Below are 23179 nucleotides of genomic sequence, written 5' to 3' on the forward strand. Positions count from 1 at the left end.
ACTGTAAAGGGCCGCGGTCATGTGACCCCGCCGCGTGACTCCTCCTACTGTACGGGCGGGGGGAGGGGCGGGGCCGCTCGGCGCAGAGCCCCGCCCCCGACCCGCGCATGCGTACGGCCCGCCCCGCGGCACCGCCAAAGGGCGCGGCCTGAGCGGGGGGGCGGAAACGCGACGGGGACGGGGAGGGGGAGGGATAAAGGGGCGGGGGGATGATGGCGGTAACGCTGCTACCAGCCGCTAGCAAACGGCTCTGGCTCTTTCAGGCCTGGCCCAGGCGACCCCGGGAGCCGCCACTTGCCCGCCTTGACACCTGCAGTCGGCAGTTGCTGTGGGGTGACGACTAGCTCGCCCTGCTCCTGGCCACTTGCCTTCCTGTCGCGACAGACACCGGGAGCCTCCAAACCCTTCCTGCACCTGCCCTGCTTTCCTTCCCCCCATACCAGCAAGCTCGGCTCCCCGCCACCCATGGCTTTGCAGCAGCAGCAGCAGCCGCAGCCAGCTGCTTGGCTCCCTTCCCTTGCTGCTGGCAACCGTGCACCCCCCCGGGGGCTACCACACGTGGCCCGAGACACCATGCACCCCCATGGGGGCTACCACATGTGGCCCAGGCCACCACACACCTGTGTCTGTGCTCCTCTCCCAGGCACCGACACCTGCGGTTGGAGCTGCTGTGCCCTGGCATCACACACCCTGGCATCACTGGCACCCCGGGTGCCATCTTCCTCTGTCAGCACCTCTGCTGTTGCCCAGAGCTGTGGCTGCCTTTGTCCCTCATGCAGCCCACTGACCACCACATCCCTCACCAACACTTACTGCCTGCTCCCATCCCCGTGCTGCCAGGACAGGCTGTCCTAGCTGTTGGCTATTCTCCTGCAGCGCTGCTCCGTGTGCTTCTGCTTCCCTTTGCAGCACAGCTGTCCCCCTGTCCCATCTCATCCTCTGGAGCTGCAATCCCTTCCCATCTTCTCTTGACCGCTTCTGCCCATGGAAGCCCCAGGAGCTCCCAGGTGATGCTCCCACCCCACCCAGACTTGTGATTGTATTTCCATCTTCTTTCCTGTTAAAGGTGGGATATCGCTGACTGGCTAGAAAAGCTAATTCTCTTTGAAAAGCTATTCGAAAGCCAGACCTTGTTACCTACCTGCAAAGGACATGTGTCTATGCAGCATCTCAAATGGTTGCTTGTTCCATACTGTGGTTTCATAGAAAAATGAGCAGCTTCTCACACTGTGCAGCTTCTCACACTGTGCAGCATCGTATGTTCCTGTTTCTATGGGAAGAGAATGTGGAAAATTGTAGTATGTATCTGCGGGGGAAAGCCACAGTGCCAGGGACAACAGGTCTTCTAACAACAGGTCCCTTTTTAAGGGCCTTTAAGGTCCTTAAAGGTGTTTGTACACCTTTGTTCTCACAGCACCTTCAGCAGGTTGTGAGCTCGTGTGCAGTGACTAGACAATGATGCCAAAACAGACCAATGTGCATAAATGTACAGTATAAACTGTCGTGCAATACAAAATTGAACTGAGTATCAAGGGAAAGGAGTGAGTTCTCGTAACGAACTAACCTTTGGGGAACAGTCACTCGCCGAGGCTATGGAAGCGGTAAGCCAGTCCAGGATCAAAGATGAAAGGCCACTTCTCCACCTCCTAGGTGAATCTCAGACTGACTCCCTGACCTGCAGCTTGCTTCTTTTTCTGAAATGTAGTGTGGTACCTGCTCCAGCCCGCGATGTTAGTGGCTCTTTGGATTTACACTGCGAGTCATAAATTCAGAGGCTTTGGCTGGAAGGTCTCTAGTTCAATCTCACATAAAGCAGCACTGTCAGCAGCCTCAGGCTGGGTTAACTGCAGCATTGGCCACGTCCTGAAATCATCCAAGCTTGGAGATTCCTCCCCCTGCCTGGCTGACCTGCACCAGTGCGCACCTGCACCTTCTGGAGGAGTTTTTCCTGCTGTCCAAGCTGAACCTCCAAACGGCGGTTTGAGCCACTGCCCCCGTTACACCACGGTACCCAGAGCAGCTGGGCTCCGTCCTCTTCACGTAGTACTGGGCTGCTCCGAGGTGGAGCAAGCACTGCAGCCCCAGCCTCTCCTTGTGCATTGCGTGCCCCATGACCTCGAGCATCTTGGTAGTCCTGTGCTGCCTCTCTCCAGCTTCTCCCCATCCTTCTTGAACCGGAGGCAGCCCAGATTAAAACTTTATACAACGTGGGGCCCCAACAGTGCCAAATACAGGGGGAACAGTAATTTTTCCTCCTGTAGCCAGCATGCCACTTGTCTAATTTGTGGTGAGGTCACACCACCAGCTCGTACTCAAACATCTCCATCTGGAGCATCTCTCCCTGGTGAGGAAAGGCTGCGGGAGCTGGGGCTGTTCAGCCTGGGCAGGAGAAGGCTGAGAGGGGACCTGAGCGATGCACACAGGTACCTTAAGGGCCAGTGTCAGGAGGCCGGGGCCGGGCTCTTGTCAGCGGTGCCCAGCGACAGGACAAGGGGCAACGGGCACAAACTGCAGCACAGGGAGCTCCGTGGGGAGAGCAGGAAAAACTTCTTTCCCTTGAGGGTGCCGGAGCACGGGGACAGGCTGCCCAGAGAGGCTGTGCAGTCTCCTTCTCTGGGGACGTCCAGAGCCCACCTGGATGTGATCCTGCGCAGCTGCTGTAGGAGAGCCTGATTGAGCAGGGTGGGCTGGGTGGTCCCAGGGGTCCCTTCTGACTCCCACCATTCTGTGATGCTGTGATCCTGTGATCTGACCTTTTTCTCTGGGCTCCTCATGTCCCCATGTACCTGGTGAGATGCCTTCCCCACCTCTTGTGGCTCAGTGTTTTGTGTGCATTCTGCTGTCTAGCCATACTTCACTCTAGCTTATTTAACAGTAGCTTCCGGGGTTTTAAAAAAAAGAAAAGTGCACATTCTGGATAAAGTAAAACCAGATTATTCATCCAATGAGCTAAGGAAATATTTGTGGTCTAAGATAATCACATACCACATATCAATTGTTTCATCTTAAGGATGTGAGCCATCATGTTATTCCACTCAAATTTTACATTAAGCCTGGAGTTCTGAATCTTAAGTTACTCTCTGAAGGTCATTTAATTTCCAGATTGGAAGTCAGACAAGCTGGAAGACATTAATCACTGGCTTTGCGATCATTAATGACATGGCCACAGCAGTGAGCAACTCTATCTGATAGCAACTGACTGCAGGAAGGGACAGAGGATGACTAGAAACACTTTTTGCAAATTTTTACACAAAATACAAATTTTTTCAGAGGATAGGTGTGGGGGGCACTTACCCCAGATATGTAAGCAGAATTTAAAAATCTTTATCTAAGATATTTTATATTATGACTTATACTGATTCCACAAACCGGTAGCTGTGAACCCTCGGCAAGAAGCAGAGGTTATCTTTGTCAGTTTTACATTTCCTGCCCTCTTTTATTGTGTATCAATGACAAAAATTCTTGCAAATCCTTAAATTCTGTAGCAAACCACCTGGCAATTAGGGCATACAAGTGAGGTTCAGGTACAAAAATGCCTTTCAGGACCTGAAGAACTAAATCACAGGCCTGTTTAGGGCTTTCTCTGCTCTGATGAAGAGACCAGATTCAATTAACAGATGTCAGCTAACTCCAGTCTCATCTCCATATTGCCTTGACTTAGACGACATCTTTAAGTACAGGGCATTCTGGCCCAAGTCAGCCTCCTGTCATCCCATCCTGTCCTCCTGTCTCCTGAAAAAGAGATCAAAGATACAAAATAAGATATGTGGCCAGTGCAAACAAACACTAAGAGCATATTTCTATATATTTAAATATTTTACTTATTTTTATTATTATTATTTAAATATTGTATATATTTAAATATTTACTCTTTGCAAGCAAATTGGACAAATGGTAATTTGTTTCCTTAGGTATAGAGGGCACATGTCATCGGTTTAATGAACTACTTTTAACATGACCTGTTAAATAAATAAATAAATAGAACCCCACAAGATGTGCATGCCTCAAAAGCTCAACACACCATTAATTATAACTCTGCCTTTTGAAAGTATCCCTAATGTTTCCAGTCTATAGCGGGGTTTGTGCTAGCTTCCATTCAAGCTGCAGCCATTCAGAACACTATTCAGCAGTCTTGGGCAAGGATCCTGTATCTGGATAAAAATGCCAGGGAAATTAGGTCTAGCAACAAAGTGTCCTTTGCAACTTAACTGTGTCATGGAATCCAATATTTCTGGGGAACTGATCCCCCTACACCATCAATAAAGTACATCAGCCAGTACAGCCATCCTCTGAATGGGTTGAAACTGGAACACATGGCCTGAAATCTCCCCTCCTCATTTGAACTTTGCTCAGGATGACTGTTCACAAGTTCCAAAATGTCTTCTGAGCAGAACAGAGTTTAATTTGCACCTTTGATGTAAGAACCCACGGACGCAGAGACCTTAGATTAGCAGATTCTAGGCATGGCGGAATTATGCCATGGAATGTGCTGTCTTCGTCGAGAAGGATGGTAGCGGGTGTGTAAAATACCTAATGTAGCAGCTTTCCCCTTGATCAAATAGAAATCTCATCCAGGCGGTCACATACCGTACCTCAGTCACTGCAAAATCCTTCTCCATGCAGTCATGCCCTGATTATATCCATCCATGGCTGTTTCATCATTTTTCTAATCCAGAATTGCTCTTCCCCATGTAGCTCTTCGCTGGCTCTTATGTTAAAAATGAGATCCCCCTCTTCATTTTCAAAAGTGACCACATCCTACCCTACTTATCATCTAACATTCAAATATATTCCCAGATCCACTCAACTTGCAGTGCCAGCCCCCACTGTCCACTCGACTGATTTTCAAACCAGAATATTTCTATGCCTTAAAACATTACTTTTGTCTCCTGTAGCGACCCATTGCCTCTTCTTTTACGCTTCGTCATTGCCCCTTGCAGGCATGCTGTATTTCCGAGGCCGCAGGGCAATTCTGTTCTATGACTAGGAGGTCTGAGTCCTAGAATATGAGTAGCAAATACTTATCACTTGAGATGGAGCGTTAGAAAGTCAGCCCTGAGCTCATGTTTCTTACAGCACTGAGTTGCCATATGCAGGTATATTCATCCCCTGACTTGCAGTCAGCTGAAAGCTGGACACTGCTGAGCCAAGACTTCAGCAATCTCCTCCTCCACTTCTAGCTCCAAATCAGGTCCACAAAGTTCATATGATCTTCCTTTCCTCTGAATCAGTTCCTGTGATGGAACAAATCTACATTTTTAAAACACTAGGACACACGAGTAGGCATCACAATTCTTTTCAGAAGACACTCCTGCTCCTAAGTCACAAAGTGCAACTCCCACAGCTGTTGTCTGCCACATTACCCATGCTATTCCTTTGAAAGTATAAAGGGTAAAGTTGTATACTGCCTTGTTTACATCCCTCCACATTGGCGCCTAGTGCTACATAGGGGATGAGGCAGGGCTAGGATTTAACACGCCATCAGAGTTGGGACCTTATCTCCAGGAAGAGAAGCCACTGCCAAACTAAAGTAGCTGTGGTCTGTGTTGCACTCTGGAGCCTGAAAGCTCATCTTTCAAAAGAAAAATAAACAGGCATGCCTCATCAAGGCAGATGATTTATTATTATTATTATTATTAATAATAATAATTATTATTATTATTGCTACATCTACTGTACCACGGTTTCTTTCTTCAGAGGAGCATACAAAGCGCATAAAGCTAAGGCACATAAAACTGGTTTTAGAAGTAAAGCCAGCACGTGTTATGAGAAAGGAAAGTGAAAAAAAACCCAAACAAACCCAATAAAACCCCGGATGAGGCTCTTGGCCAGCAAGCGAAGAGGGAACTTGCTGTGCAGGAGGTCTTGGTGCGTCACCAGGGCAGAGGAGCTCTCTGCACTCCCCAGGGAGCACCTGCAGCTGCACTGAGCACCTCGTGCTCCGCTGCCTGCCCAGAAGTGTCTGTTCACAGCTGACACCCGCGGCTGTCGGTAGCAAAATGGGCCTGCTTTTCAAATGCTTCCGCGGAGGCTGGGATTTGAAAGTTTTCTGCCTGAGCCTTTCCTGGCAAACATTGGGAAAATAATTTGCTCCATAGGCTTTCTTAGCAGTGGCGACTTCCCTCTCACTCTTCCCACACAAGGAATTAGGGGGGGCAGGGGGAAGGGACACACACACAACACCAACAAGAGGGCTAGAAGAAACAGTGCATTGATTCAACTTGGAGCCTAACAGGCTCCAAGTGTGAACTTTGTGGACCTGATTTGGAGCTAGAAGTGGAGGAGGAGATTGCTGAAGTCTTGGCTCAGCAGTGTCCAGCTTTCAGCTGACTGCAAGTCAGGGGATGAATATCCCTGCATATGGCAACTCAGTGCTGTAAGAAACATGAGCTCAGGGCTGACTTTCTAACGCTCCATCTCAAGTGATAAGTATTTGCTACTCATATTCTAGGACTCAGACCTCCTAGTCATAGAACAGAATTGCCCTGCGACCTCGAAAATACAGCATGCCTGCAAGGGGCAATGACGAAGCGTAAAAGAAGAGGCAATGGGTCGCTACAGGAGACAAAAGTAACGTTTTAAGGCATAGAAATATTCTGGTTTGAAAATCAGTCGAGTGGACAGTGGGGGCTGGCACTGCAAGTTGAGTGGATCTGGGAATATATTTGAATGTTAGATGATAAGTAGGGTAGGATGTGGTCACTTTTGAAAATGAAGAGGGGGATCTCATTTTTAACATGATAAGATAAAATTCTGTCCCCCAAGGTATCTTGTGGGGAACATGCTATTTACCATCTCCTTATGGCTTCAGTCAACAGAACAACACATTCCAGCATTGACCATTCCTCTTCTCTTGTGTACCCTGTTAACAATTTGCTGCAAGGGTGTGGTGAAAACCACCTTTTTATCCCTTACAAGAAAATCTGCTTAGGGCATTACCGTATCCACCTGGGTAAAAGGCTGACCAGAGCTGGGCACAGGGAGCAACAGCTGCAGTTGGAAGGAGATCATGATTTTCAGCCAGTTGAAAACTGCCTTTGTTTTAGTCTAATGCTCAAAACATGCCCAGAAACCCCAAATCTGCCCATCTAACAAATTCCAAATAATTTTGTTTCTCTTCGCTCCTACCCGAAGATCAGTATCACACTTCCCTGACAGTTTATCACAGCATTAGGCAATGCACACAGGCTGTCAGGAAGCCTGATTCCATACTGCCTTTCAGAGAATGGATACCAGTTATTTTGGCTTCTTTCACCTAGCACGCCTGCGCCATGCACATTTGCTCCTGCACCTTGTGCAGTATCGCTGTACCCACAGATTCTTCCAGGGCCAGCGACACTAATCACCCAGCTTGCTTTTCTTCATCCGACTTCCACCTGTGTGTAATGACACGCACACGGGTAACTTTAGTTCTACCTGTTACAAAAGCCCACTGCAACGGCAATGGTGAATAACTTTGCAGACGGTGCTCCTGTCTGAAAGCATGGCTTCTCCTGGATGTGCACCTGTGCTAAGCTGACTGTAAACCACTATCAAATCAAGATTTTGCCTTTTTTGAGACGGATGTTGTACCAGCAGGTTTATCCACAAATACCTAACAACAACCAGATAAAACCCCAGCAACCTGCTAAAAATGAAGCAAGGCTAAAATTTATTGTTTGTGAAGTTTTCAGGTGTGCTTTGCATATCTTTCAGCTTTATTTCTATTATTTTAAGTGTTAGAAAATTACTTTCATGTAAAGAAATTAAAATATTAAAGCTTAAATTATTATCCAGTCTTATTCTTCATGATCGTGGCTTTTTAGGAGTATATCTGAATCTTGTAAGACTTGGAATCATTGTGATTATCGAATTAATTTTTGTAAGTCACATTTTCACAAATACAAACAAAAGGCAGTAGAAATCATGGATCTTTTTTGCTCCATATCTATTTCTCCTTGCTTCTGCTTACTTACCGGAGAGCCTGCCGAGAGACTGAGTTGCTAGCATACTGCCCTTCCTTCCCTGACAGGCGATAATGCCCACAGAAGCAAGAGTTAGGTGAAGGGATTCAAAGTTCAGATGATGTTGAGTGCATTCTTGAAGATACTCACTTACTTTCTCCCTTAGGGATAACAGGAGCCTGACCATAAAGCTACCCTGCAAAGGACAGCCGTGTTACGCATCTTCCCGAAGGGGCTGCGCACTTAGCAGGAGTTAGACCCCAACACAAAATCGCTGTGTGAGCGGTGCTGGTAGCTCAGATGCGGTGCTGTGCTGACAAGGCTCTCCATCTCCAAACCTCACACAGTAGCTGTGAGCTCAGGGAACACTGCATCACTTCTCTCTGTGCACTACGAACCTATCTGAAAGCCCCTTGGAGACCTGAGGAGGTTCTTGCCAGAGAAAAGCAGGTTTATTGGTGTTTCAAATACTATCGCCCAGTATTCTTCTTCCTGCACCTGGGGACCCCTGACACAGAAGTCCCTACGTGGCAGAGAGTGCTGAAAGCCCAGCCAGGATCTTTGTCCATCAAGTGCAAGGACTGTTGTCTAGTCCTGGCATGTGAAGAAATGGAGCAAAACCCTAAAAGTCAAGCAGGAACTACACTCCACTGGATGCTTCTGGGGAGGACATTCTGCCCCACATGCCAGCACCTCCAAGGACCCATGCCCCACACAGGTCTGTCTTTCAAAAGCACCTGTGCAAGCCACAGAGTTAAACTGTTGGTGCAAGGTCCTGCACCTGGGTCAGGGCAGCCCCATATCAGTACAGGCTGGGGGATGAAGAGAGAAGAGCGGTCCTGCCGGGAAGGATTTGGGGGTACTGGTGGATGAAAAGTCGGACATGACCTGGCACTGTGCACTTGCAGCCCAGAAAGCCAACATACCCTGGGCTTTCGCCAGCACGACCAGCAGGGTGAGGGAGGGGGAGGGGGCTCTGCCCCCCTGCTCCACTCTGGTGAGACCCCCCTGCAGTGCTGTGTCCGGCTCTGGGGTCCCCAGCACAGGAGAGACACGGAGCTGCTGGAGCGGGGCCAGAGGAGGCCAGGGAGATGCTCAGGGGCTGGAGCAGCTCTGCTGTGGGGACAGGCTGGGAGAGCTGGGGTGGCTCAGCCTGGGGAGGAGAAGGCTGCGGGGAGACCTTAGAGCACCTGCCAGTGCCTAAAGGGGCCGGCAAGAAAGCTGGGGAGGGGCTTTGGGCAAGGGCAGGTGGCGATGGCACACGGGGGAATGGCTTTACATGAGAGAGGGGAGATGGAGATGAGAGATGAGGCAGAAATTCTTCCCTGTGAGGGCGGCGAGGCACTGGCCCAGGCTGCCCAGAGCAGCTGTGGGTGCCCCATCCCTGGCAGGGCTCAAGGCCAGGCTGGACGGGGCTGGGGGCAGCCTGGGCTGGGGGGAGGGGTCCCTGCCTGTGGTGGTAAGGTGGAACTATTTGGCATTTAGAGGTCCCTCCCCACTCAAACCATTGTGTGATTCTCTAATTCTGTGATCTCAAAAAATATCCCTCAATCCTCTTTCTCTTCATCATTTATCTAGCTCTCAGTGTGGCAAAAAGTATAATAGCTGAAGTACAAATTACAGCTTATTAGAGATGTTGCAGAGCAAGTGGCTTGGTCGGCCAGCTGCTCTCAGGGGTCATTCTCCTCAGATCTAATTTTATCTCTTGAAGCTGTATAGGCGGAAGTGAAGCACAGTTCATTGTAAGGGGATCAGTTCAACCCTGATGGCAAAAGGAAGGACTGACCTTATTATATATGACCACAGCACTATCCCACTTTGTAAAAATCAGGAGCAAGGTTATCACAATCATTTTGCTTTAAGCTTAAACAATTCATATTTATTAAACAGGAATTAACGGTAAAGCAGAATTGGTAATCATACAGCCACAGAATGGGTTGGGTGGGAAGGGACCTTAAAGACCATCCAGTTCCCAACCCCCCTGCCACAGGCAGGGACCCCTCCCCCCAGCCCAGGCTGCCCCCAGCCCCGTCCAGCCTGGCCTTGAGCCCTGCCAGGGATGGGGCACCCACAGCTGCTCTGGGCAGCCTGGGCCAGCGCCTCGCCGCCCTCACAGGGAAGAATTTCTGCCTCATCTCTCATCTCCATCTCCCCTCTCTCATGTAAAGCCATTCCCCCGTGTGCCATCGCCACCTGCCCTTGCCCAGAGCCCCTCCCCAGCTTTCTTGCCAGCCCCTTTAGGCACTGGCAGGTGCTCTAAGGTCTCCCCGCAGCCTTCTCCTCCCCAGGCTGAGCCACCCCAGCTCTCCCAGCCTGTCCCCACAGCAGAGCTGCTCCAGCCCCTGAGCATCTCCCTGGCCTCCTCTGGCCCCGCTCCAGCAGCTCCGTGTCTCTCCTGTGCTGGGGACCCCAGAGCTGGAAGCAGTCAGTCTGTTTAAATCCTTTTCCCCTATTTCTAAAGTCAGATTCAAAGCAAGCAGTGAGCTGGTTGCAGGTTGATACTTCCAGCCAGGAAAAAGAACAAGCAAGTATCAGACTGCTGAGCTGAAGAATTGAACAGATAGCTTTTCAGGGCAGGGTGGGGGCGGGGGGTGGGGGTGGTATGGGGCTACAGCTTTACAATAATTATTTTAAGTTCTGAAAGTGATACAAAACCCAGGAACCCAGAACTTTGTGCGAATCAGTGAATGCGGCCTTGAACGAAAAGTTGAAATACGACATGGTCACTTCACAACAGCGTGGTGTATTGTCTTCTTAACTCTTGTCACCCACCTGCAGGGTGCCTGGGTTGCTGGGAAGGCAGATAGCTGACCTGGGGTTACGCAGAGCCAGCTCAGGTCCAGCAGGACTTCTTTGGTCAGGCAAAGCATTATCGCCATGTGCCCCAGGAAATCCAAGCAGGCCTGCTGCAGAATCAGCTCAGAAATCGCCATATGCTCCTCAGCAGCTGGGTTACTAAATCTGATATGTATGATGGGATGAGCCACATCGCTTCAGTCCAGGTACTGCTTCTGGAGTTAAGCTGACACTTTACATTTTGTGGAAAATTAAATAGTAGGGAATATGGTGCAGTGGCAATGAAGCTAAACATTTAGGAGCCAGTTTTGCTGCAGGACGATAGCTGTATTACATACGTAGATGTGGCACTTAGGGCCATGGGTTAGTGGTGGGCTTGGCAGTGCCGGGTTAACGGTTGGACTTGATGATCTTAAAGGTCTTTTCCAACCAAAGCCCTTCTATGATTCTACTTTGAATTTTCCGCTATTCAAATCCTTACCTTCCATTACTTCTGATAGTGAAGAGCTGATTGTTCTTCCCAGGTCAATGAAAGACTTCCAGCAGTATTTCTCTGTTGGTCGGTGATGAGAGCGAGGGTGACTTCTTACTGACATGAGGTACGTCCGCAGAACCCCTGTAACAGACACAACTGTGCCAGCTGGAGACCTACTTCTCGCTTGAGAAAGCTGACGTTCCCGTATTGGGAACCGCAGCCTGCAGGTGGTGGGGAGATGAAGTGTTTGGTCTTTCCAGTGGCCTTAGCTACAGGCATGGCTCTGTAAGCCACTTTGAGAGAGGCTCATCAGGACTCTGAAATACTTCTATGGGCACAGCCCATGTGCCGTCTGTACCAGGGCAGGGCAAAAGACAAGCTCCTGAAGCCTGGACCTTCCTCACCACACTGGGTTTGCTCGGTGAATCCCAGACTATCCCATTGGCGTGTATGACCAGCTCTGGTGCTGCCTTCAGAGCACCCCCCTTCGGTGCTCACACTCAATCCAGCGAGACTTGTGTAGGTTGCGGTCACCTGGCAGTATCCCTTAAGGCTCCTTGGCCACTTCTTTCCAGCAGATCCCCCTCCTCTGCTGTGAGGTGGGATGCTGGGGCAGCTCTGGTGCCCTCAGTCCCTCACCCCTCCTGAAACTTGCACTACTAGCAGGACCGTCGGGAAAAAGCAACATAAAGCCAGGAACAGAGGCGTTTCATTTCCTATCAGTCCTTCTACCTCAGCAGACAGAGGCACCTGCTCCCCACTGAGTGCCTGCGGAGGGCATCTTTGCACTATGAGCAGCCTTACAAGGCACTTAGAGGCTTTTCTTGGCTTCAGTCTTCACGCTGTCCTGGACATACATACCAAGAAAAGGATACCGTTCCCTTGGAAGGAAAGACTGTGTCGAATGCTGCTAAGGGAAAGACTGTTAACTCAGCTTTGGCCCTGCAAGCTATCTTGTGATCTTCTGGGCTCCTCCCTTGGCCTTGCAGACACCTCAGCGTATCTCCATTGTTCACAGAACTCCTGACACCTTTCCCTGCCTCTCGGCACGCACCAGGGGCTCCCGAAGACATTGTGTTACTGACAAGTGCTGTAATGACAAACGGGCCCGTTCTTTTGGTACCTCAGGCCTCTGAAGTGACAATCTGAAGTTATACCAAGGGTGTGAATGAGGCTCCAGCCCTCCTACCCACCATCACCTATGCCCAACTAGTCAGAAAAAAGTTCCAGATGATGAAGTGCCCTGGCAGGCTGCTACCATGAACAGCTGGGTACTGGGACTCCCCAGCCTGAGGGTACATCATCAAATCCTAAAAGTCCTCCTATTCCAAACCCCTCTTTGACCTCTTTCAGGGACTCTTCCCACAATGCCTATTTCAGGTGAAAGTAATTTTATCCCAAGAACTTACAGAATTATTAGCTCTTTTTTTTTTCAGGAGAAATCTTACTACAGGCCATTTCCTGATCGAGCAGTGGATAGCAGTTGGAGATTGGTTCTGACCTTAGGGAGGCTGATCTTTGTTTAGAAATTCAAGGGCAGAGTGGTGACACAACCTGGGGCACAGGAGGAGACGTATGAGAAGAAATGTGAAAGAAGGAAGCAAAGAAAACACATGGAAGGCAGCATTGCTGGGGATACAGCTGGAGACACACTCTTGGAAGGTGGCACTTTGTGCCAAAGAAGGTACCTCTGACAGGACTGTGGCGTGTGGATAAGCCAAACTGGAGCTGGGACACCCCCAAAGGGACTGCAGCTCCCACACCAAAGCAGGGGAGATGCAAGAAGCAAGGAGCAGCAGAAGAAAAGAGGAAGAAGCAGGGAGTGGTAGACAGAAACCATTAAGCACTGGCCCCACCTCCTGCATTGCCCATTGCCTCACTCAGTGAGCGCAGCGTGCGGTGAAAAGATGGGGAAATGAGATTAGCAGGGAAAGAAGATGTTGGGCTGTGGCAGGGAGCAAAAAGTAATTTCCCTAAGTGTTTGTTTAATTGCTTGTCTTCTAGTTCTTCTCAATACCTAAACCAGTAATGAAAAGCTTATGCTAGCTGACAGTGAATTAAACAAAGGAAATTTCCTGAGTTGAGACGTTTTGCCCATGGCAGCCTATTGACCTGCAAGATGTTTGCTCCATCTGTGGGGATTTGTCTTCCCTTTAGTGTGGGCCTGATACAACATCCTGCGATTTTGTCTATTCATGATGTCAAGGATTTTCACAAAAGCAATGGAATTGTCTGTGACCTAACTGAGAAAGGGGGAATGATGACTCCCATTGGGCAAGACAATGGATGAACAAAACACCTTACCTAGACTGACCACCAGATGCTTTGGGACTCACCCTAGATCTTCTGAGCGTGGTGATGTTCTGGGCAAATATGCAGAAATTCCCATTTCTTCCCTCAAAGAAGTCTCTCTAGCTGCTACCCTGGATTCACCCTTGGACAGGATTTTGCTACTGCAGAAGTTGTTCCGTGTTTGTTTGAAATCATGACTCAGTCAGATGCGCACCTAGCGATGGGACCAATCAATAAACCCCTGCAATGGAAGAAGGCTTAGGGGAGAAGGACGAGGGCTCATGAAGCGCAAGGAAGGAAGGAGTGACTGACCACAGCTGTGGCAAATAAACATGAACTGGTCTCAACAAAAAAGTAACTGGAGGGTAGCCTTTGTTTTGGATCAACTGGCTGTATCAGCTGAGCAGATCAAGTGATTGGCTGGATGTTTGTCTCTGAGTTAGTCAAAAGGGTTTGAAAGCTTTCCTGAGCTAGTCAGACCAGCAGTGGGGGAGGGCATCCATGGCTCAGCCCCACAGAGAGTGTAAAATCTGGATGACAAACAACATATCCTCTGAAGAGAGCAAAGTGCCTGAGCTGGTCTCAGACTATGGTCCCTTTGCAGGGACTAGGGATGCTCAGGGTCATGATGGTGACCTTATTATGGAGACTGGTAATGGGAATCATGTTTGTGTTGCGATTCAACGGCATACTGCAATTGCTGTTTTCTGCTGTCATTTGTGCTTGTATTGTGATTTCAGTTCATTGCTGTGCCACTCTGCTTAATTACATGTGTGATTCTCTAATTCTGTGATCTCAAAAAATACCCCTCAATCCTCTTTCTCTTCATCATTTATCTATCTCTCAGCGTGGCAAAAAGTATATATAAAATATCTTCAAATAAGTAAATTTAGGGTTAAACATTAAACCCTCCGTGGGTGGAATATCTACAAGATCCTGTTCAGAGAGTATTGGGCTCTGACAGGCTATAGGTGAAAAAGTTGCCTTGGGAGTCCCAAGTCATTGAGCTGCCCGTAACTGTACAATTCCTCACAACAGACTTTACCTGATCTCCACAAGCATCGCTCTGCTTAGTACGATTGTCTAAACATCATTTAGTAACCACATACTCCTTCAGACAACCACAGCTGTCTTCACTGAGTGCAAGTCTAGAATAAGATATGCAACAGAATGACTTCCAGCGTGCTCCCACAATCTGACACGACAGCGCGATGTGCCCTGCCGTGCGGGTCTGAGCTCATTTCCAACAGTGTAAAAGCTCAGAGCTGGTGAGCTCACCTGTCACACAAGATGCATCAGCATCCTCAAAGTCAGGGAACAACGAGAGCGAGTCTGGCATTTCACTCATGCACACAAGATTGTCAGACACGATAATAAAACAATAAGATCACTTTGTTCTATTTCCACAAGGATACGAACTTCATTTCCCTTTCCTTGGGAAGTGATGCACTAGGCACCAGGTGCAACTTTCTGCAGTCGGGAGCCTGGAACATGTTAGTGGGTGGGTTATTCCCTGCAGCTGGATTATGGGACCTGTCTTCTGGAGCTGGAGTTTTCCTGTCCTCCTTCACCCTGCGCAGAAAGAGGAAGGGCAGCTGCCGGAGCCAGGCTCCACGGGCCTCCCAAGGGTACTGTTTCTCCTGTTGTAGGGGAAGTTGAGGTACTGCTTTTCTCTTCTGTTCCAAACTTAGCTGAAGGATAAGGCAGGGAGCAATGTGACTAATCGATTTGGTCTCCGATGGGCTGAAATGGTTGCTGTACCAGGAACTCTGCTGCCTGGCTGCTCATCTCATCACGCTCAGTTCAGCTACATCTTCTGACAGCTCACAGCAGGGTGCCGCATGCTTTTTTGAGCAGAAAACATTCCAGTGGACATCTAACCAAAGGGGCTGGAATTATTTCCTGATGAACACCCACCCCAGTGGCCTCCATTCAATTTATTCCACCTAATGTTTTAAATGACTGCTGGAGCTGAAGTACTCTGAGATCTTCACTGGCCTCCTACAATACATTTGGCAGCTGTATCTGCCCCCACCCTCAGGAGGAGTGTTTCTCTCTTTTTTTCCATGCTTACAAGTTTGATATTCCTTTAAAGGTTTCCCCTCATTACACACAAAATTCCTGGGCGGTGTTTGAGGCCACTCTCATTTCCTCGGGGAAGCTGACACACCAGCCCTGGGCTGGCCACCATCTTCGTCTTCCAATGAAGACAGATGTTCTGGTGGCTGCCACCACTGGCAAGCTGAAGAGGATGATCAAAAACTGTAAGATTGACTCTTCTGTTGCTATACCGTGGGACAACATTGCTAACAAAATTCAACCTGAATTTTCATCCAAGAATTAGTCCGGATCTCACTGTGTCAGAATAGGGACTTCTTTTCCCCTAAACCACATACACCAAGGTCTGGCGTTCTCCCCATCTGTTATGCAGGTGTCTCTGTTCCGTAGCGTGGCCACCTCAAACTCTGTCCAGGCATTAACTGAGCCTAATACCATTCATGAGGTCTCTGGGTATGTTGCTGTTGGAAGAACGCTCCTCTGAAACCTCTGCTGCTCTCTTCCAGCTATTTGGTGGGGTTTGGGTGGTTCTGCTGCCATTCGTAGTGTGAATTCAAATGGAGACAAGCACTCACAGGAGAAAGAAGGTTTAATTCCTACTTCTTCCCTTCCTTTCATGGTTCTTCTGAGACTGAGGAAAACTAAAAGGGAAACTAATTCCTGAGTACAGACAAGTGTGGAATGGCGTGGGAGCCAGTGGCTGCTGTGCGCCCCCACCAACATTGCTCTTCAAGGATCAGTGCTTGATTGTCAAGTATACCCAAGAGGCAAATAAACATACAGGCCACACACTTCGAGGCAGAACAGCTACAAATAATTAATATATCCTTCTGCTGGCATAGAAGTTGAGACTGAGGGGACAAAGGACAAGTATATTCTTCCAGACAGAGTATAAATCTGGGGAATTTCATTGTGGAGGAGGTCTCAGATCACCACAGTCCCAGTGGACAGATCACTTTGAATATCTGAAACCCACTGCTGCATTTCAAGATGTGCCATGGAGCACAGCTGGTCACAGAGGGGTCTAGGTCACCTAATTGCAAAAGAACCAGTGTTAGCGAGAGAGCAATGCACAGGAACAGTATATGCCAAATATTAGTGACGTGTCTCCCTTGCTAAAAGCCACTAAAGACTGAGTTAACAGCCTGAAGAAAAAAAGTCACTAGAGAAAAATGTAGGGAAGCGGCATGGAAGAGCCATTGGGGAGAAAAAGAATTAAATTCTTGGGTCTTTGCACAGCTAACAGTAGTACAGGGAAAAGTCCACAGGGTGTCATCAGAGCATCAAGGAACAGCAAAAACCCAAAACCAAACCCAAAAAACTTTTCTGGACTAAAGGCTTCCGGCACAGCTTTTGTCTTGGGAAGTCCATGCAACATATTTTTAGTGACTGTAGTCACCTTCGTGCTGAAAGACTTTAAAATTACTCAGTGGTAAAAACATTTAGCTCTTTTGCAACTTTTTATAACAAGAAAATCTCAAAGTACTTTACAAAGATGATGATAAGCTTTAGCACTGCTTTAGGAATAGGAAAATTGGGATTTAGAATACCTGGCTCGTTGTGGCTCAGGAATAGGGTCAGCAGGAGAGACGAGCTTTCCTGAGAGCCAGGAGTCCTGATGGTCTTTGTGTCCCTTATGTACGTTGTCCTGGGGCAGGCACGAGGGAGCAGCAGAACCTCAGCCACCACTACCAGGAGTGGCAGAGCTGGACTGAAAGAAAAGCAGGGCTCAGTGACAGCAAGTGTTACCCGCTTTCCTGAAGGAGACTGAGATATAAAACACTTGATAAGCCTTGCTTTGAACTATCCTTGCGTATCTTGATCATACCTCCAAATGTTATGGAGGTTTCAGAGACTAGTCACTATCACGGTGGCTCATTCTCCACACACAAGAGGAGAGCAAGAAGAGGAACCAGGAGCTGTATAGATTTTCCCCGAACACATCCTTCTGTCCTTGGCACAGGAGACGAAAGGGTGCCCATGTCACTCTGCCCACCCTTCCCAGCACAGACATTTTTTTGCTGACCCCAGCTCTAGCACCCAGTTCCACTTCAGACACAGTCAGTCCTAAATGCACGTCACTAACCACATGAATGTCATTGCTCTAAGAGTGAGTCTGGCCTGGAGACCAGCACTACTCGAAATTGCTCGAGGCTGTCCAGTCACAGCAGTCACTGGCCATGGAGCAACTCCCCACGTTTCTTGCAGAGCGCCCCACTCCAAACCTCTCACTCATGTTTCTCACTGCAGGGAGCCGCAATGGCTCTGCAATCAGTTACCCCTGACCTGCAGGGCTGAGCCCACTAAAACCATCTTCTAACAGTCTGAAAGCAGAGCTGGATGCTCTTCAGGGAATAATTATCTGTAGGTGTTGCAGGCTGGGGACCTTGCCTTGGTAGCCATCTGCCTTCATCCCATCCCACTTGCCCTCTGTTAGAGTCACAGAAGCTTCTTGCTGATTCTTCTGCAGCTCTTTTGGCCCATGTCTTCAAAGTGATTTCCATCTCCGAGGGAATCTGAATGCTGTGGGTTATGTCAGGATTTATTTAAGTGGTAAGTAGCTACTTCTGTGGGCCTTTGATCTTCACCACAACAAACTGGCCACTCAAGTATATATGACATGGGGTATGTCTTTGCTGACAAGGTGGGGTGTAGATGTTTGGCCCCTTCAAAATTTTCACTTACGTTCATCATTGAAAATGTAAATATTGGCATATAGAGCCGTACAAATCTTAGGCAGAAATTTCAGATATATTACAGTCCTATGAATTGTAGTAAGAAAGAAACTGAACTTGTTATCATGAATTGACCCTATATTTTCTAGATTTCTGTTAAAAAATTACAGCCTTTTTTGAACTGTCAGTATATGGGACACATCTCTTCAAATCATGTGTCTATAACCTGATTCAATATTCTCGTCAAAACCGTAGGATTCTGTGTAATCCTGCAGGACTACAGGGGATAGTTGTTCCAGGGAAGCAAAGAGATCTTCAACCAGAGAAAAGATTCTCCTCGCTGCTAAATCCACTGAATGTCATCAATAAAGAAACTGCAGCAGACATTTGTAAAAAGACAAGCCAGCCCCGAAGAACAAGCAAACAAATCACAAAACAAAACCAAGCTAAGCTGGAAAACACAGACACTCCTGGGTATTTTCTGCATTGCAAATGTTATGAACTTGGATCATCAATATTCATGAGATGCAGTAGCTGAGGACATCCAAGCACCGCACAAACCTTATGCACGCTCTGCAGGCGCTCGTGCCCTCTTGCCATTGCCTCTGACTGGGACAGGAGAGAGTGACAGAGGCGGCAGCAACACTTATGTTCATTAGGCCAAACCAGCAGCTGCTCTCCTGGCTGACGGGCTGCCACTGGTGTAGGGAAAAATCAAACAGCCCCCAAGACTGTAACATCATTACCCAGACACCGCAGAATTTGCAAGGAAAGAGCATTTTGGTGACCGGAGCATTTTTACCTCCTCAAAGTCACCCTCTTGTCCCGTGGGATATACCACGTGCATTGCCAAAGCTGACATTTCAGAATGGTTTTGGCAGTTACACTTGTTGTGGAAAAATCCTTTGCCTTTCTCTGCACCCTTCCTGCGGGATTTCTGAACTCCTTTGGAATAAGTAGAGCTCCTGACTGCATGGCGAGGCTTATAATTTGTCATTTTCCCCCTTTTATTGTCTCTGTGTTACCTAGGGACCTTGCTCTTCTGATCTGCTCGCAGGCTGCCCTCACTGGCAGTGGTGAGATAAATTGAACATGACAAACTCCAACTTTTGCCCTTCTTTACCTTGTCCCTCTCCAGTTCTCCCAGCTCTGCCCAGGGTTCAGCTGCCCTCCCAGGCTGCAGCCCTGCAGGAAGCTCGTATCACAGAATGATGGAAAACAGGATTGGAAGAGACGCTCAGGGGTTATCTCGTCATCTTTTGCCCTCCAGCATGATTAACTGTCTCATAAGCAGTTCTTGACAGCTGTCAGTCTAATCTGCTTTTAAAAGCCGCCAGTGGAAGCGATTCTGTATCATAACATGTGTGAGCTACTCCAGCGCTGTGTTATCCTTGGGGGCTTACAATGGGTTTCCCAAATTCTAATCTAAATATTTCCCGCTGTGTTCTGAGGCCAGAAGTTCTTGTCCTGTCTCCTTTCGGTAGCTAGAACTGATATCACCCTGTTTCTTTCAATTTCTGATGTTTTCACATCATTCCCATTGAAACCATTCCAAATGGTCCCGTTCTTGGTTGGAAAGCGGTGCCCAGCAAGGCTTGCCCATGGGAGTGCTGGGCTGAAGGAGAACAAACCAGAACAAACCCCCTTGCTGTCTCTGCCTCCCTACGACCTATTTCTTTTGGAAAAAATCTGCCACCATTAACTCCACTTCAGTCTCACGTCAGTGAGTGCGTCAAAGCATTTCACCAACATCTCGATATACCACAGTTCATGCCTCCTCCATATCTGCAAGATCTCTTACTCTTAGCAGACAATTAAGTTGGTTTGATGTGATTTGGTTTGGACCCAGCCATGCTGGCTGTTACTTGTTCTGTCAATACTTGCAGATGGGTTTTGTTGACCCATTCAATATCCTTTCAGGCACTGAAGTTAAGTATATAATCCCTCAAGTCCTCCTTTTCCCCACTGTAAAGATACTCCTTACATTTGTCCTGTTCCTGTTTCTTTATGAGATCTCAAAACACCTCGCTTGCAGCCCCGAGATTGCTTTGCCGACTTCCCTATGTATGTCGATATGAATTAAATCAGACCCAGCCAATCTGGAAACCTCCAGCATGCAAAAGAAATCTTTAACCTACCATTTTCTTATTTTAGCCTGAGTCCTCAGCCTTTTTTTGCTGACATTTATTGTTAGCCACCTGATCGCAACTGACCTTTTAAATGAAGACTGAAGCAAAAAAACCCAAACCCAAAACCATTGCATGCTTAGTTTTTTTTCTCTGGTAGTATCATCCATTCCCTGGTGCATAGCGAAGCACCCCTCTTTCAGTTTTCTCTTACTACTGATGCAGCTATGGCTTGCCTTCTTCTTCTTCTCTTTCCTCTTCCTTCTCATTGTGTGTCTTGTCCCTCACTTTGCCCATGTCCTTGCCGCTGTGCCCACAGGCACCCGGGCTACCCCGGGATGAGTGCACAGAGGCAGCTCACCAGGTTAAAGCACGCTGGGGAGCAGAGGGAGCCACGCCGCTGCCATGAGCGGTGCCCAGCACCAGCTGCCTGCGCCGCTGCCATGCCCTGTGGCTGCCAGGACGGGTCAGACTGCCAAGGACGATCTCCAAGCATGGGAAATTGGTGCCATTGCAGTGTTTTCTTCGTAAGAGCTGCCTGAATGCATACGGCAAGGGAACATCCCCGTTTTCAGCGGCGTGAGAAAAATGCGGTGGCACTTGAGAGATGACCAGTGTATTCCCTGCTCAGTGCTGCTGCTCCTGAAATGCTGAGGCTACCCAAGCTCCTGTTTCACCACCAGCTTTGATTCACTTGGCTGTCCATGGGTCCTTCCTCGCTCTCCCTGCAGGTTGTAACCGTTGCCACTTTATCTCACTTGCTTTTACCCCCATGTTCTTCCCTGCTTCCTCTGCAAGAACCATCCTCCCCAGGCGTCTGACCAGGGGGGCTCCTGGTCAGCCCACCCACCCAGCTCCAGCCCCCTGCTCCGCCAGCTCCCCATGCCGCACCTAATGCAGGCTACAGACCTGATGCTGATAAACCAGACCATGTGGGGATCCATTCCTGGCATCCTGGTCACGAAGCTGGAAGGAAAATAAGTGAGCACGTAGAATGAAATTGCCTCCAAAATGACTCACCCATTTTACAGGGGCCTCACTGTGCTCTTGGAGCTCATATATTGCCTTTTATACAGAAAGCAAGTGAGCTCATTCCCAGCAAAACCAGCTTTTGGTACTTAGACCTTCTAGTGAAGCTTCCTGCAAACTACAGCTGCTGTAGTACAAACGCTCTGCCTTACACGGACCAGGAGAAATACATGGAGAAATCCAGGCAGGGCAGGCATCGATGCCCCCGTTCACACCACAGCAGGAGCCCTAATCCCAAATCTTTGTTTCTAAACACACAGAGCCCGCGAGGTCCCCCCCCCGCACAGGGTACATGGTGCCTGCACTGATCAAGGGGGTGCCTGCAGGATCCAGCCGGCTGGAGCTGCGGATGAATGAGGCTGCAGACGCCCTTTGCAATGATGCTCATTCCTTTATTGGTGTCATTGCCAGTTTTTGAAGGGTGCTGGCACTTTCTGGTCGTTCCCAGCACTGGGTCAAAGCTACATTACAGCATATTGAAGAGGTGTCCATCCAAAGCCAGAGGGGATGTGAGATTAATGACCTCTCTCCATACAGTATGTATAATATATATATATTTATAATATGTCCTGTATATTCATATGTATAGAGTGACGAGGATGGGCCACCATACAGTAAACTTTTGATTTCTAAATAAATCACCAGAGCAACAGGCACAAAAATTTGGTCCTAATCAAGGCCCTCACCTTGTCAATTGATCTGAAACAGACCCCAACCCACCCTCTCGCAAAAAAAAAAAAAATATCCAAACCTGAAACCCAAAATAACTAAACAACCAATTAAACAAGTGAAAAAAAAAAAAAGCCCCCCCCAGCCCTGCCCCCCCCCTGTGATTTGCCCCCTGTACAGTCACTCACATTGACGGTAAATAGATCCCTTAGCTACACACACGCGCGCACCCACACACACCGACACACGCTCATATGTAAATACACACACACCAACATACAAAGACCAAAGAACATTACAAATATACATCTGAGGTTGCTGCAGTGATGCGCGGAGCCACCCGAGGCGGAGGGAAAACACCGCCGCTCGCTCGCCCGGTCTCAGCTCAGATCACCAGCGTCTGCTTCCAACCTGCCTTGGGTTTTGTGCTAAGGAGGTGGGAGGTCGTCGGCAGCAGTGCAGGGCGACAGCGAGTGCACGGCAGACTGCTGGACCTGGGCACACGAGAGCTGCGTTGCAAGCCACGCTCAGGACGCTGCAAGAGGCTCATGCCATCCCCGGCACTGTGCTCTGCTGGAAGGGCTTCCCACTGTGACCACGGTTCTGCTGGACCTGGACCTGTCTTTTGCTGTGACACAGGTGAGGACCAGCATGTGCAGTGGAAGATGGGTGTGGAGCACATCCACCCTTCAACGTAATGTTTCCATGGCCTGGGGCAAGCCAGGAGGAACAAGAGACCATCAGCTCTTGAGCTTTGTTTTCCACGCCCTGGGTAGAGAACAAAGGTAAAAAAGACTGTTGCTAGTTCATCACCTTGGGGCTCCACAAGCTGCTGACCCAGCTGAAGGTGAACTTGGGGCGATTAGGAAACAAGGAAGGGAGGAAAATACAATCCTACAGGCCACCCTGCAGGCAGCTTCTCCCCTTTCTGAGATCTGTGCTTCCTGACCCCGACTCCCAGACGCTATCCTAGAAAGTAATACAGAACCAGGCTCTCATCCACCACGTTTCATGGGGACAGAACCAGCTCACACCAGGAGATGCACAGGGACAACCTCCTGGCTGCTGGCGGTACTTGTGGACAGAACCTCACAACAAGCCATGGAAGAGACCCAT

General features: G+C 48.8%; 1 protein-coding gene across 3 annotated transcripts; it reads left to right on the forward strand.

The window, feature by feature from the left end:
* Window positions 1–110: 110 nt before the first annotated feature.
* Window positions 111–22922, forward strand: LOC308064955 (uncharacterized protein). 3 transcript variants are annotated; one of them, XM_080390301.1, is made up of 2 exons: window positions 111–16958; window positions 16995–22922. In XM_080390301.1, the coding sequence occupies exon 1, from the start codon at window positions 1729–1731 to the stop codon at window positions 2671–2673; it is 945 nt and encodes a 314-aa protein (XP_080246427.1). In that variant the 5' UTR covers window positions 111–1728; the 3' UTR covers window positions 2674–16958; window positions 16995–22922. The 3 variants fall into 3 exon arrangements, with proteins under 3 accessions (XP_080246427.1, XP_080246428.1, XP_080246429.1); XM_080390302.1 differs by having other exon boundaries at window positions 111–11338; window positions 12651–22922; XM_080390303.1 differs by having other exon boundaries at window positions 111–10945; window positions 11264–22922.
* The last annotated feature ends 257 nt before the right edge of the window (window positions 22923–23179 follow it).

This window comes from Falco punctatus (assembly GCF_963210335.1).
Source record: "Falco punctatus genome assembly, chromosome: 5".
NCBI lineage: Eukaryota > Metazoa > Chordata > Aves > Falconiformes > Falconidae > Falco > Falco punctatus.

Excerpts from the sequence above, each read along its gene's own strand:
- LOC308064955 (XM_080390301.1), top strand. The coding sequence starts at position 1,729 with ATGTTAGTGGCTCTTTGGATTTACACTGCGAGTCATAAATTCAGAGGC.